The 15,655-nt window shown below is 43.4% G+C and overlaps 1 protein-coding gene across 1 annotated transcript in view; it reads right to left on the reverse strand.

Annotated features, from left to right (window-relative positions):
* Positions 1 to 15,655, reverse strand: part of MAP3K21 (mitogen-activated protein kinase kinase kinase 21) — a 56,013-nt gene that overhangs the window by 16,664 nt on the left and 23,694 nt on the right. The window contains exons 3-5 of the mRNA XM_043926225.1: positions 15,417 to 15,565; positions 14,211 to 14,386; positions 2,373 to 2,613 (exon numbers count right to left, since the gene is read on the reverse strand). Coding sequence (XP_043782160.1) covers positions 2,373 to 2,613; positions 14,211 to 14,386; positions 15,417 to 15,565 — 566 coding nt within the window. The remainder of the gene's footprint in view (positions 1 to 2,372; positions 2,614 to 14,210; positions 14,387 to 15,416; positions 15,566 to 15,655) is intronic.

The following is a 15,655-nucleotide window of genomic DNA, read 5'->3' on the forward strand; positions in this document are numbered from 1 at the left end:
GTTTAATCACTCTCTCATGAATTAAAGAATCGCTGGAATGATTTCATTGTTTCCCCCAAGTTTCTTTTCCATCAGTTCCTAATTAGCTCCCCTCTCCAAAGTTTCCCCAGGGAATCAATGAATATTAATTATGGTAATATGGTCACAACACAGATAGAAGAACACTGATATAGCTAAGGACTAGAGAAGAAAACTCACACTGAATGCCTCTCTGACTGTCTATTGTCTATATTAAAAGCAGAAAGAAGCCTTACCTTAAAGAAAATAGACTATTTTAAATTATGTCTGACATGTCAGACAGTCCAGTGAGTTGTCTTTCAAGTTACACTTTGGCTAAAAGCAAACATTAGAAGAGGACCTGGAAAAGCACCTTTTTTTGGTTCCCAAAGAGGTCAGAGGTAAAGTGAATGAGGACCACATAGCCAGTTCTCACCTCATCAAACCACTTAATCAATGATGTATATGCTCTGTACTTCTGACTACCCCATAGCAGCAATTTTCTGATCAATTAAGGACTTCTTCTGCAACCAAAGAAGTCACAATACATGGCAAGCTGCAAGGATTTTGTAGTAAGTATCTTTACAAGACAATGTATATATATTTTACATAAAACAAAACTACTGTTACTGTTATTTAAATCAAATTTCCACACTATTACCAAACATCTCAGGAGAACACTGGAATCTGTAAAGAGCACTCTAAGATGTAATACAGACAGAGAGAGACAGATACATACACAGATATACACATCTACTGCGTATTCTCTATAGGCTGGGCTTCCCAGGTGCTTAGTGGTAAAGAACCCACCTGTCAAGCAGGAGACATATGAGACTCGGGAAGAACCCCTGGCCAGGAGAAGGAAGTGGCAGCCCTCTCCAGTATTCTTGCCTGGGAAACCCCACGGACAGAGGGGCCTGGAGGGCTACAGTCCATAGGGTGGCAAAGAGTTGGACTTGACTGAAGCAACTAGACAGCAACCCTACAGGTGCAGCTCCTGCTCTGTCATCATCCTTCCCCATGAGAAGACGGCTGCGAAACCCAGAGGGGCATCTGAGGTTACCTTAAACAAAGCGCAACACAGAACATCGAAGAACTTTATGGATTGACATATGTTTGCTGTTTTGTATTTTGCTCCGTTTCTCCCAACATGTCATCCATTCCAGTTCAGTCGCTCAGTCGTGTCCGACTCTTTGCGACCCCATGAACCGCAGCACGCCAGGCTCCCCTGTCCGTCACCAACTCCCGGAGCTTACTCACACTCACGTCCATTGAGTCAGGGCTGCCATCCAACCATCTCATCCTCTGTTGTCCCCCTCTCCTCCTGCCTTCAATCTTTCCCAGCATCAAAGCCTTTTCCAATGCGTCAGTTCTTCATAATCCATTTATGTTATATCACAATGATTTAAAATATTTTTTAAAAGGTTGCCTAGAATTACTGGTTTACTTCCCTCATGGCTCAGCTGGTAAAGAATCTGCCTACAGTGTGGGAGAACTGGGTTCGATCCCTGAGTTGGGAAGATCCTCTGGAGAAGGGAATGGCTACCTACTCCAGTATTCTGGCCTGGAGAATTCCATGGCCTACAGTCCATGGGGTCGCAAAGAATTGGACACGACTGACCAACTTTGACTTTCACTTTTTTACCTCAACAATTTTGAACCCTTAGATGAAGGTGGGCAATCACTGAGACACTGAATATACCTTGCTAAGGGTGCGAACAGCAACCTCAGTGCCCCAGATAACAGCCCAGCTCCTTGTGGAAGCAAGAAATTGATGTTCAGATTTTAAAAGGTAACTGTAGCCTAACAATTGTGATGACTAATGAAAAGTTTGCTTAAATTACGATGTTAAAATATACCTCTGTTCCTTCGTTTCAGACTTTGATTTGGTTAAAAAATTAAGTACGAAGTTTAAGTTAAATGTTCCATTTGACTTATCCCCCGCCCACCACAGGACCAAAACCCTAAACTGTTGTAGGTCAAAGAAATCATTTCATTGCTTTTATGTTTCTTGATTGTTTAAGTATTTTGAGAAAGATGTGTTTGTTCTGGATTTTCACCATGTTGTGTAGTGCTGGTTCAATGCAATCAGCTAAAGAGGAATTCTGCTTTGATTTCCAAAGGAGTAAACAATAAACATCATTAGTTAGGAGAGGATGCTCGCAGTCAGATACACTGCTTCTGGTCCCCGGCAATATGCTCCCTCCCCAGGCAGTTTCACACGTGAAAACTCACTAGGTCGTTCTGTTCTGACCACAACTGAAGCAAGAGGTGAAGATGCTCAGCCATAAAATCTCAGCCCCGCTCAGATGCAACAAACAGCAGACAGCAGGGAGAGGCACACCATTCTGAGGGGACGTGGGGGCGGGCCGTACCTGAAGGTAAACTGATGCGGTGGCCGTCTCTGAGCTTCAGGCGGCTCCTCTTAAACTTGCCCTTCCTCTTCTTGACGTTGGGCTTCTCCTGATTCAGCTGGAAGATGAGGATGTTGAGCTCTCGCTCCAGCACGTCGATCTCCCGCGCGGCGAGCTGCTGCTCCCGCCGCCGGAGCAGCTCCTCCTGCGACTTCTGCTGCAGGGCGGCCCGCGTCAGCTCCTCCTCCCGGGAGCGCAGCTCCTGCCGCCGGGACAGGGGACAGGACCACGGTCACTGCAGGCCTCCCGGAGCCTCCCCGCAGCCAGGACAGGCCAGGCTGGACCCCAGCTCGCCAGGGGCTCACACAGGCTCCATCTGGCAATTCTGGGGTGTTTCTGCTTCGTTTTGGGGGTGGGGGTGGGGGGGGCAGGATGGCTTATTTAATCCATGGCTCTTATTTGTATGGAGAAGGCAATGGCACCCCACTCCAGTACTCTTGCCTGGAAAATCCCATGGATGGAGGAGCCTGGTAGGCTGCAGTCCATGGGGTCACACTGAGTCAGACAGGACTGAAGCAACTTAGCAGCAGCAGCTCATTTGTATTAGGGGCCATTAGCATCATTAGCATCATTAAGTATGGGGTTCTGAGTCTCACCAGGTGCGCTAGACGGTAAAGGACCCAACTGCCAATGCAGGAGATGTAAGAGATGCAGGTTCAATCTCTGGGTCGGGAAAATCCCCTGGAGGAGGGCATGGCAACCCACTCCAGGATTCTTGCCTGGAGAATCCCACCGACAGAGGAGCCTGGAGGGCTACACTAAGTCGCAAAAGTTGGACACGACTGAAGTGAAGCACAGCATCATTAGGTGTCGAGTTTTGTGCCTCACCAGGCAGTTTCTCAGATTTGCCCTTCCTCCTGCATGGTTCTTTCTGAAAGTTTTACCCACCTTTTTCAAAGCCCAACTCAGAAGAAGGCCGGGAAGCATCCCCCTGGGCTGAGGCACTACGGGCTGGTCCCCTGCCACAGGCAGGCTGCAGCCCGTCCACGGGATGCATGCAGGGCACCCGGCCACAAGCTCAAGTGTGAAGGGTGTCAAGCTGTGGGCCGCCGATCCCATCTGTCCATAGCCCTTCTAGTTTTAAGACCCAAGAAGAGGCATCACATGTCTTTACACCCAAGTGTAAAGACCCTCTCTCTTGTTTCTGGCCTTTACAATCACCTGGCACACACAATGTATATCAACACGCCGTAACCAACTGCTGATGTGAAGGACCCATTGGAAAAGACCCAGAACTCTAATCAGTGACTGAAATGGGGAGGAAATCTAAAAAGGAGGGGATATAAGATATATACGTAGAGCTGATCACTTTACAGGAGAAACTAACACAACATTACTTCAACAAAAATTAGGAAAAAGAAAAAAGAAAAAAAGAAGGCCCATTAAAGCCAAAGGGAAAGCTTGATTAATTAAAGGAAAATTCTTCTAGTCACCGAAGACTGCAGCAGTTCAGATTTCTTTCCTTAGGGACTTCCTTAGGGCATTTAAGAATTTGCTTAGGGAATTAACACACTGTGGTGGAAAGACTAAGGGGAAAAGCAAAGCTAATGTGGCAGGAGTCAGGTGAAGGCCCATCAGAAATGAAAACGCAACAGCTCTAAAAGGATAAGCCACTGGAAAATACAGTCAGTCCACAGAGAATTATTTAGGTTCCCGTGGATGGATGAAAACTGTCGTTTCACAACACGGATGTCATGAATCAGCTAACAGAAGCCCCTCTGTCATGACACTTACTGAGTAAAATGTAACTTCCTCTCAGTTTTGGTTTTAGAATCATTGAATTGGTAAGAAATAGAAAATCTATGAAGAATACTTTTATTCCTATTATAAAAAAATTACTCACTAGTAAAACGGAGAACACTACAGTTTTTAATCCACATCCCCATTCTTATTCCATTTCTGTAACCTGTTCCGTTCTTTATCAGAGACATAAATACTTCCTTTGGTGCTGAACTGCTTTCTCTTGTAGACTACCCTGCCATAAATCAAGCACTCGCAAAGAAAGCCAGGCGTTTGCAAACTTTTGTTTACACTGCACCAGACAAGTTTAATCTTAGAACATGTGTGTTAGTCTCTCTGTTGTGTCTGACTCTCTGAGATCCCATGGACTGTAGTCCACCAGGCTCCTCTGCCCATGGAATTCTCCTCCAGGCAAGGATACTGGAGTTGGTAGCCATTCCCTTCTCCAGGGGATCTACCTGACCCAAGGATTGAACCTGAGTCTCCTGCATTGCAGATGGGTTCTTTACCATCTGAGCTACCAGGGAAGCCCAGATCCTAATGCCAAAAACTTTGTGAGAAACTCCACCTTCTCAGGCAGAGCCTTGGGCTGTGAACTTAGAGAGCTACAAGCTTGGTGCGAACATGTCACACTTCCTATGAGGCCATACTTTCCAGAGGCCACCTCAAAAGTACTGATGTGAAGAATCACTGCAAGACAGACGCTCTTGGAAAGGAGGAGAGTTGATCCATGGGACTGGAGTCATAAGGGAAAATAAATATGGAGGAGCATCCTCCCACAAACAAATAAGGTAATATCAAGAAAAAAAGGAGAGTCGTAAAAATAAAGGTTCTTTTTGTGGATCAATTCTGATCTTACTACTGTAATCTACCAAAGTAGACTGAAACTCAGCTTTGAAACATTCCTTCAATTTGTTTTTTCTAAACAAATTTCATAAACAAAATGATGAGAGAAATAATTTCCTTAAGACCAATCACTATTCAAATCAGTTCTGCTAATATGTATCAGCTGATTTATAAGGAGAGACCAGTATTTCTTCATTGTATTGTGCCAAATATAAATAACTATTTATTACTTGAAAAGGAAAAAGAAAGAAGAAAACACTAGCTGTTTAAAACAATTCTGGAATCCATTATTTAACTGGTGGCTTTACAGTTTGTTCAAACTGGAGGTTTTACTGTAGTGTATTTGGGGAGAGGATCATTCCAGTCAACTTCTAACTCATTATTGTCTGCCCTTCTGTTAAGATATTACTTTTCAGGAGTATAGATAACAACCCAATTAGCTATTGTAGAATGAAATGGCATAAGGAAGAGATAAAGGCTGTAAATTCACTTAGGCTTTTTGTGTTATTGCTACAGTAATTGAATAAGAAACCATTTTTAACTCCAGGTCTCAAACTAAAATGTAAAACCCTGTGCAGTGACTTTATAAATTTAAAAAAAAAAAAAAATCACTTGCTTAAGACTTCGTAAGAGAAAAAAATAAGATCAAAGAGAAAGTAGCCAAGTACTCTTCCTTCTGAATGAGTTTTAAAGCATTCAAAAGTATATAAAAAAAAATAGTCTGGGGTATCAGAAGCCCTTTGGATTCTTTGAAATTATGAAGCACACAAAAACATTCTTCTGGCTGCTGAGATTACTAGGCAGTGCTATGTGTTTAATTGCTTGGCACAGGCCACTCTAGTAATGGAAAACCCACATTCCTGGCACGAGGTGTTAATCATTAACAGCGACAGGCCTTCCCATAGTGGTTCAAAGACAGGTGCACATACCCAGCGCACAGAGACAGACGTGCAGAGATAAGGAGCCAGGAATTTGGGGAGGCGCCGGTATCTATGGAGGCCACGGTTTACCGAATAACGCAGAGCACGGCCAAGTCACTGACCATTAATTCCAAGTCCGACGCCTCCTACCTCAAGCAATCAGTGAACAAGAAAGGCAGATAGAGCACATCTACTGTGCTTTTGACTCTATCAAAAAAGATGCAACTTGAAACCTTCCAGCAAAAAAAAAAAAGACTATATATTCTTTCATTGTAAATCCAAGACCCACAACATACTGTAAATGCTGTATTTCAAAAAGCACTGCACAGAAATCATATAAATATATCAGAAATCATATATATATATATGTAAAGACACCACTGCAGGATATTGCAAAAATGAACCCAAAGACTAGCAAAGAAATTACTTGTAAGACCTCAACATGGAGAAAGAGCAGACATCCAGTCTTAAAGCATGCTTTTTTAATTTTCTCACCACATATGATAAGAATTGAGCTTCCCTTGTGGTTCAGCTGGTAAAGAATCCGCCTGTGAGACCTGGGTTCAATGCCTGGGTTGGGAAGATCCCCTGGAGAAGGCAAAGGCTACCCACTCCAGTATTCTGGCCAGGAGAATTCCATGGACTGTATAGTCCATGGGGTCACAAAGAGTCAGACACGACTGAGTGACTTTAACTTACGGTAAGAATTAACTCACTGGTTATGCCTCTCTCCTACAATTTCATATATAATTACTAAGTTTAAAGTAATAAGAGTCAGTTATTAATGACATTGCTTCCAAATTTTAAATTCTGTGATGCCAAGTTTTATTTTTCCTCCAAGTCTTTTTCCATTCCCCAAATGTTTTTTACTTTTGCTATTAAGCATCTCATTTTAGAATTCCTGAAAACCATTTGGAGAGGGGTCAAAAAAAATCTTAAGAACATATTAATAATATCACTGATAGTAATCCTTCAAAGAACTGCAAGGGTGCAAAAGTAATGCACTCAGTCATGTTCCAGCTCAGAGCCCCGTTTCCCAAACACCTGGGCTGGGGACAGGGGTGGGGGTGCGGGCAGGGACCCGCCCCGGCTTCAGTCAAAGCCACGCTTTCTTTGTTGCCAGGTGAACACGCACACAGGTCAGCACTTAGGAAGCAGCACGCAGGCCTGAGCCCTCTGGACACCTCGCTCGCGGAAGCCCACAGCACCCCGAGGAGGGGGACGGCATGGCGGTGACACTTTGTGGGGGTGTGGGAGGACGGCAGGACAGTCTCCGTCAGCCAGTGGCAGCGCCCCGACCCCACCAGACAGCCTGGCCCAAGTCCTCGGTCTGCACCACCTTGCTCGACTGCTCGAGATGCTGGCATTCTGCTAAAGACTTAATATAACACGCGGGCAGGGCCGGTCACGGTTTGGCAGACTCCCGTGTGCACACCCCTGCAGTCCGCCTGAATTCCTCGGGGGCAGGGGCAGAACAGCTGGAGCGGGCTCAACCGCACTCCTGCTCAGCTCCGAGAGCTGGGGAGTTGTTGAGACCCGATCTTCATGCCTGGAGCACTCACCTGAGAGTCCTCCTGCTTCTGACCCCTGAACAACCAGAATATCTCTCTTTACGCCCCCATTCTGCACCGGTTTCTCCTCTCCGTGGCTCCGGGCTTGCAGGCCCCTCGCCTGGGTCCCTGGCCGTCCACCAGGGGGAGCTCTTTAAGACGTGGTGGTGCTCGGTCGCTTCAGTCGTGTCCGACTCTTTATGACCCCAAGGACTATTGTCTGCCAGGCTCCTCTACCCATGGGATTCTCCAGCCAAAAATACTAAAGTGGGTTGCCATGCCCTCCTCCAGGGGATCGTCCCGACCCAGGGATCGAACCCACATCTCCCGTGTCTCCCGCACTGCAGACAGATTCTTCACTGCTGAGCTTTTGGGAAAGTCCCTTCCAGACATGGTGCCCTCGGTTGAACGTGACGCTGACGATATGATCTGAACAGACTCAAACAGGATGACTGTTTCTTATTAAGTGAGCTCTAGGTACTTATTAAGGGGATCAGGGTATAAGTTTGCATTTATCAGTTTTGAATTTTTAAACTCACAAAACACTGAAAAATCTAAGGAAGTCAGTAAATTACCTAGAAGTCTACTATTTGAAAAAATGGCTTACACAAAAGAAAAAAAAAGGATTTTAGCAGCTCACAGATTTCCCTCTAACCTTTATTTTTAATTAGTTAAAATTATGAAATATTTTATATATACTACAACTAGAGAGAACAGCAAATACTCATGCACTTACTATCAATATTTAACAGATGCTAAATTTTTACCATATCTGTTTCAGACCTGTTAAAGTCCTCTGTGCGTCACAGTGAATCCTATCCCCCACCTTCAGACCTGCTGTACTTATGCTGTATCCTTTATATCCTTCCTCTGTCTATACTTTGCCTTTCTGTACATTTGAATAATACTGTTTTATGTGGTCTTATAAATTTATACAATGTGATTATCCTTCTGCAACTGCTTTCTCTGCCCAATATTATATTGTCTGAGATTTAGAAGGCACTAGTGGTAAAGATTCCGCTTGCCAAAGTAGATGCAAGAGACACGAGTCCAATCCCTGGGTCAGAAAGATCCCCTGGAGAAGAGAATGGCAACCCACTCCAGTATTTTTGCCTGGAAAACCCATGGATAGAGGAGCCTGGTGGGCTACAGTCCATGAAATCACAAAGAGCTGGACATGACTGAGCACTCACTCACTACTGTCCATGTTGAAACATACAGCTGGAGTTCATTCATCTAAGTACTGTACAGATTTCTACTGTAAGAATATACAATGGTTTAGGCACTTATTTCCCTATTAATGGATATTGGGGTTGTTTCCAGTTTTTCATTATTACAAACAATACTTAAAAGTGAATAACCTTAATTTCCTTGAGCATACATGTGAGTTTCTTATATATAACCAGAAGTTAAACAGCTGAGGTGTCCTCCACGTAAGATTCAAAATAGGATTCATGGCATTTACACACTTTTAAATTCTCTTTTCACTGAGAAAATATGACAGTTGGAACTTCCCTGGTGGTCCAGTGGTTAAGAATTTGCCTGTCAATGCAGGGGACACAGGGTGGATCCGTGGTGCAGGAAGATGCCACATGCCTCAGGTCAACGAAGCCCCACGCACTGCAACTACTAAGGCTGTCCGTCCCAGAGCCCGCGCCCCACGTCAGGAGAAGCCACCACAACAAGGAGCCCACGCTGCAACCGGAGAGCGGCCCCTGTTCGCCACAACCAGAGAAGAGCCCGCACACAGCGATGGAGACTCAGCGCGGCCAAATATTTTCTACAATGACAATAATAGTAAGTACTAATATCTCTCAGCTATTAAGATATATATTAGGAACCTGTAAGGAAATTTTACTTAGGTATTTAACATATCTATTGAACGTCTACCACGTGCCAAGTTCTTTGCTCAGTGTTACAGATGAGTGTGACCAAGGATAAAACAGACAGCTCATGAACTTAACGAGTAGGAAAGGCGGACCAAGGACACACGAAGAAGCAGATAATAATAAAGTATGACCCAGTGCGGCTGTGATAAAGAAAGTGTCGGACGCTGTGCCGCTCTACGTGGTGCAAAAGATGAAGGGCAGGGGGCTCTGGGGGCCTGAGGAGGAAGCAGCAGCAACTGTGAGGAGAGGGTAAGCCAGGCCAGGGACAGACAAAGAATATACACAAAGGCCAAAAGGCAGGACAGCGGCACCAGAGGAAATGGAAGAGTTCAGTCTGGCTGGGGACAAAGGGAGGCTAAATGTGGGAGAACACAGGACGTTATAAGGAAAAGGAGTCGGCCACTGAGGCGAGGTGGTTCTGAGTTGCGTTTTAGAAGTGTCACTGGTGTGCTGAAGGGCTCAGTTAGGGGAGCAAGGCTGGATGCAGGGCACCCAGGTAGGATGCTGCTGCAGGGAGGCAGGTGATGAGTGAGGACCACAGGGGTCAGGGGAGTGAATTACCACTGATGGTCTTTGTCACAGGGGAGGCCACATCTTCAAGACCTTTGAGACTGGGTACCTACGGGAATAATATCTCATTACCACACAAAGGAAGCAGGAGGAGGGAAGGCAGATGGGGAGTGAAAAGGAGGTTCTGACTTCAGTGGTTGACTGGCAAGGGTTATGGGGTAGCACATCAAGCCCCTTTTGAAAACTTGTCAGCGGGATCCAAACCCTTAGCCTGGTGGTCCAGCACTGCTCACGGATATGGGATGCTACATCACAGGGCTCTCACACTTGTCCCAGCACAGAGCAGACATTCAACACATTTGCTGGGAGGAAATTGTAACATGGAAACTGAGAACAATTTCCCCAAAGACATGCTTTTAAGTTGTATTTTTTTTTAAGAGAAAAATTTACTGTTGGGGGAATACCCATGACATATCTTGTATGAATTCCCAATTCAGCCTGGTAATAGCAGAAGTAAGCTACTCACAGACTGAATTTAGTGTCTTGGCCCCATGCACAGTATTATTGTACACTAGCTCAAGAACTGTTATGCATATATATGTGTGTGTATATATATACACACATATATTCAAACCACAACTTTTTTGCTCTTTCCTCTGCACTTAGTTTGGCTATGTGCCTTCAGTATTATGGTCAATGTGAAAGTCTAGTGATGTAATGCTGAGTCATACTACATAAGTCAAGGTAATTTAACATGGGAGAATGACCCAGTTACACTCTAATCCCATATTTTTATGTCAAGCACTGGAACATGCAAATGGACTCTTTATTTAGCAGACCACTATGGTCTATTTAAAAAGAACCCTACTGCTTTAGATAGCTAATGGGAAGCTGAGGTAGTGCGGGGAGCTCAGCCTGGTGCTCTGGGACAACCTAGAGGGTGGGATGGGGTGGGCGGTGGCAGGGAGGTTCAGGAGAGAGGGGATATGTGAATGCCTACGGCTGATTCTTGCCGATGTATGGCAGAAACTAACACAGCTTTGGACAGCAATTATCCTCCAATTCAAAATAAATAAAGAAAAAAGGAGAAGAATTCTATAATTTTAGAATCACAAATATACGGCATATAAAAATGCCTTCCTGGACAATTACATAGCTTTATGAAGTCTATCAATAACTTGCAATGTGGTGTTGCCCAGACATTTATTGTACATTGTTGTTCAGTTGCTAAGTCGTGTCCCACTCTTGGTGACCCCATGGACTGCAGCATGCCAGGCTTCCCCGTCCTTCATTATCTCCTGGAGTTTGCTTAAACTCATATCCATTGAGTCAATAATGCCATCCAACCATCTCATCTTGTTACCCTCTTCTCCTCCTGCCCTTAATCCTTCCTCGCTTCAGGGTCTTGGAAAAGAATAACTGGGTCATTCTTCACATCAGGTGGCTCTTCACATCAGGTGGCTAAAGCATTGGAGCTTCAGCTTCAGCATTAGTCCTTCCAGTGAATACTCAGGATTGGTTTCCTTTAGGATTGACTGGTTTAATCTCCTTGCTGTCCAAGGGACTCTGAAGAGTCTTCTCCAGCACCACAATTTGAAAGCATCAGTTCCTCAGCACTCAGCCTTCTTTGTGGTCCAATTCTCACATTCGTACATAACTACTAGAAAAACCACAGCTTTGATTATATGGACCTTTGTCGGCAAAGTGATGTCTCTGCTTTTTAATACGCTGTCTAGGTTTGTCATAGTTTTTCTTCCAGGGAGCAAGCAACTTTTAATTTCATGCCTGCAGTCACTGCCTGAGGCCTTTTTTGCAGAGCTCTTCTGTGTTTCTTGCCACCTCTTCTTAATACCTTTTGCTTCTGTTAGGTCCATACCATCTCTGTCCTTTACTGTGCCCATCTTTGCATGAAATGTTCCCTTGCTATCTCCAATTTTCTTGAAGAGATCTCTAGTCTTTCCCATTCTACTGTTTTCCTCTATTTCTTTGCATTGTTCACTTAAGAAGCCTTTCTTATCTCTCCTTGCTATTCTCTGGAACTCTGCCTTCAGCTGGGTATATCTTTCTGCTTCTCCTTTGCTTTCACTTCTCTTTTTCTCTCAGCTATTTGTAAGGCCTCCTCAGACAACGACTATTGTCTTCTTGGATTTCTTTTTCTTGGGGATGGTTTTGGTCACTGTCTCCTGTATAATGTTATGAACCTCCGTCTATAGTTCTTCAGGCCCTCTGTTTACCAAATCTATTCCCTTGAATCTATTCATCACCTCCACTGTATAATCATAAGGGTTTTGATTTAGGTCATATCTGAATGGTCTAGAGGTTTTTCCCTACTTTTTTCAATTTAAGTCTGAATTTGGCAATAAGGAACTCATGATCTGAGCCATAGTCAGCTCCATGTCTTGTTTTTGCTGACTGTATAGAGCTTCTCCATTTCTGACTGCAAAGAATATAATCAGTTTGATTTTGGAATTGACCATCTGGTGATGTCCATGTGTAGAATCATCTCTTGTATTGTTGGAAGCAGGTTTTTACTATGACCAGTGTGTTCTCTTGGCAAAACTGTTAGCCTTTGCCCTACTTCATTCTACACTCCAAGGCCAGACTTGCCTGTTACTCCAGGTATCTCTTTCCTACTTTTGCATCCCAGCCCCCTGTAATGAAAAGGACATCTTTTTTTATGTTAGCTCTAAAAGCTCTTGTAGGTCTTCATAGAACTGTTCAACTTCAGCTTCTTCAGCATTAGAGATCAGGGCATAGACTTGGATTACTGTGATATTGAATGGTTTGCCTTGGAAACGAACCGATATCATTCTGTCATTTTTGAGACTGCAACCAAGTGCTGCATTTTGGACTCTCCTGTTGACTACAAGGGCTGCTCCATTTCTTTTAAGGGTGGCCCCCTGGTGGCTCAGCTGGTAGAGAATCTGCCTGCAATGCGGGAGACGTGGGTTTGATCCCTGGGTTGTGAAGATCCCCTGGAGAAGGAAATGGCAACCCCACTCCAGTATTCTTGCCTGGAGAATTCCATGGGCAGAGGGGCCTGGTGGGCTACAGTCCATGGGGTTGCAAAGAGTCAGACATGACTGAGTGACTAACATACATATATATATATATATGCCTACAGTAGTAGAGATAATGGTTATGTGAATCAAATTCACCCTTTCCTGTCCATTTTAGTTCATTGATTCCTAAGATGTCGATGTCCACTCTTGCCATCTCCTGCTTGACCACGTCCAAATTCCCTTGATTCATGGGCTTAATATTCCAGGTTTCTATGCACAAGAGAAGAATTTAATCTGTTGAACAATTATACACCTCAGACAACCAAGAGAAACTCTGAGTCATCCAAATGCTAAAGTATTAGAAAAATAGCTTTTAAAGAGTAAGTACTGCCACTGAAACACAACACCCCCCAAACCTGCAGGCTTCTGGGGGCTGCTGACAGTCGGGAAGTCACTTCCCCACTCGTCTGCCTTCCTATTAGGTGTGTTTCTGCTCGCCTGCTTTACACTGTGTATGTAGTTAGCATACACACAGCTTCAGCTTAGTTAACGCTCGAGTTTATTATTTTCCTTCTCTTAAAATGCATACACCTAGAGCCTCACTCATCATATTAAAAAGTTCAAAAGTTTTTATACAATTTTCCACTTTCTTCAACAAAGTAATGCTTTAAAGACAAAAGGAGGGGGAAGAAGGGGGAACTAGCATAAAAGAAGTTTTGAAGGACCTTATGGAAAACATGTAGCCCATGTTTAAATTCTGATTTGCACCAATCAACTGTAAGAAGACATCTTTCAGACAAACTGTGACATCTGAATATGGAATCTTACATGGTATCAAGGAACTACTGTTATTTTTAAAGATAATGATGGCAAGAAAAATGTTTTTAAAATTCTTACCCATCAGAGATGCATTCTGAAGTATTTAAAGGTAAAATGACAAGAGTCTAGGTTTTACTTTAAAATATTCCAGTTTAAAAAAAACATGATGATAGAAAAAGAAATTAACAAAGTGACAATCTTTCGACAATTATTGAAGCTGGTTGATGCACACAAAGGGTTTAGTATGTCATTCTTTCTCCTTTTTAAAGTTTTTTTTAATATTTGAAAATTCCTTTAATAAAATTCCTTTAATAACCTTTAGTAAAAGGTTATTTCTTTTCCAGTTATACCTTTAGAGTACAGTTCTGTTTTGTTTTAACTGGAAGGAAAGAATCAACAAATATTGATGTGTGAAAATATTTTTAAATAATGGTTTAGTGGTTTAGTCTAGTGGTTCTTGCCTCATGTTCTACATAATCTTCATGAGTGTGAGCATGTTATGCAGTTAATATTTATCACTGACCTTTTCCTTTGTTCTCAACTCATCAAACATTTGTTGAATTTCCAGTTTCCAGTCATCTTGCATGGAATGAAAGGACTCTTGAGGCATTTCAGTCATAACTGCCTTTTCAATTTCAGTCAGTTGTTCAAGAATTAAGGCAAAAGATGGTCGAATGTGAGGGTCTTGTTGCCAGCATTCTAAAATAAATAAGAATCATGGTAAGTCCATTTCTCCACATGGTTCAGATTGTCAGCCTGTGTTGACAGGGTCTGTTCAAGATTTTAAACATCAGTTGATAATGATTTTGAAAATTTTATTTTACACCATGCCTGTGTCAGCAGCCTGTGAAATAATTACTATTAGATAAGGCTCTTGTTGTCTGCATGACTTGACATCAGTATACGGATGTGTGCTTCCTCTGCCTTACCATGAACTCTATCTCGCCTAAGCTGCCCTCATCACGTGACTGACAGTTTCAGAGTTCTAAAAGTCAATCCAAGAAAACCTAGGTCTCTGAAATGTTATAGTCACAAGAGAGGTTCCAAGTAAGGTAACTTACTGCCCACAAAAAGAGTTACCTAACAGTTTTTAAAAAGATAAGACCAAAATAGATAAGGTCATGGCAAAACCATGTCAGCTGAGACTGTAAAGGATTATTGATCATTAGGAAGAATCAAAAATAGCACACATGAAGCCAAATCAATATTGCCTTTGAACTCCACTAGTGTATTTGATGAAAAATTTATTACCATTCAACTGAATTTTGGTATAAATGAGTTATTATTAAACTGGATTGTTTTTAAGTTACTTAGTTCATCAAAACTTAATCTGACATCTGAGATCAAAGACATGATTTGTTTTTCTTAAAACAGCATAATTATTTAAAATCGTTTGAAAATTATAATTACAGAAAGTACCCTTTCGGTTAAAAAAATATGCAGATGTTCTCTTTTTTAGAATATTTGTTGGAGTGCAGCTGCTTCACAAATGTGTGTGAGCTTCTGCTACGTGGCAAAGTGAATCAGCTACGTGTGTGCTCGGCTGCTACACAGACACACGCGTCCCCTCATTTCTGGATTTCCTTCCCAGTTAGGTCGCCACAGGGCGCTGAGAGGAGTACCTGTGCTGTATAGTAGGTTCTCATCAGTCACCTGTTTCATGTACAGATGTCCTAATGAGTGACTCCCTTGATCCCACAGACACACAGAGACAGAGACGCCCAAATACCTTTCATGAGCCTGGCAAACGGCTCGGGGCAGGTGGAGGGGATGGGCAGGGTGAGCTTGTTGACCGCCACCCCGTAGGCCACAGCCAGGCCGTCGATGCCACGGTAGGGCACCTCTCCGGTGAGCAGCTCCCACAGCACCACTCCATAGCTGGGAGGGAGAGTTTTCATAAAGTTAGATGGGGTTTTCTTCCTCACGACACAGTCAATGGAAGAAACATATCAGTGCCTTCACCCAGCT

The sequence above is a fragment of the Cervus elaphus genome, chromosome 15, assembly GCF_910594005.1.
Source record: "Cervus elaphus chromosome 15, mCerEla1.1, whole genome shotgun sequence".
In the NCBI taxonomy this organism is placed as follows: domain Eukaryota; kingdom Metazoa; phylum Chordata; class Mammalia; order Artiodactyla; family Cervidae; genus Cervus; species Cervus elaphus.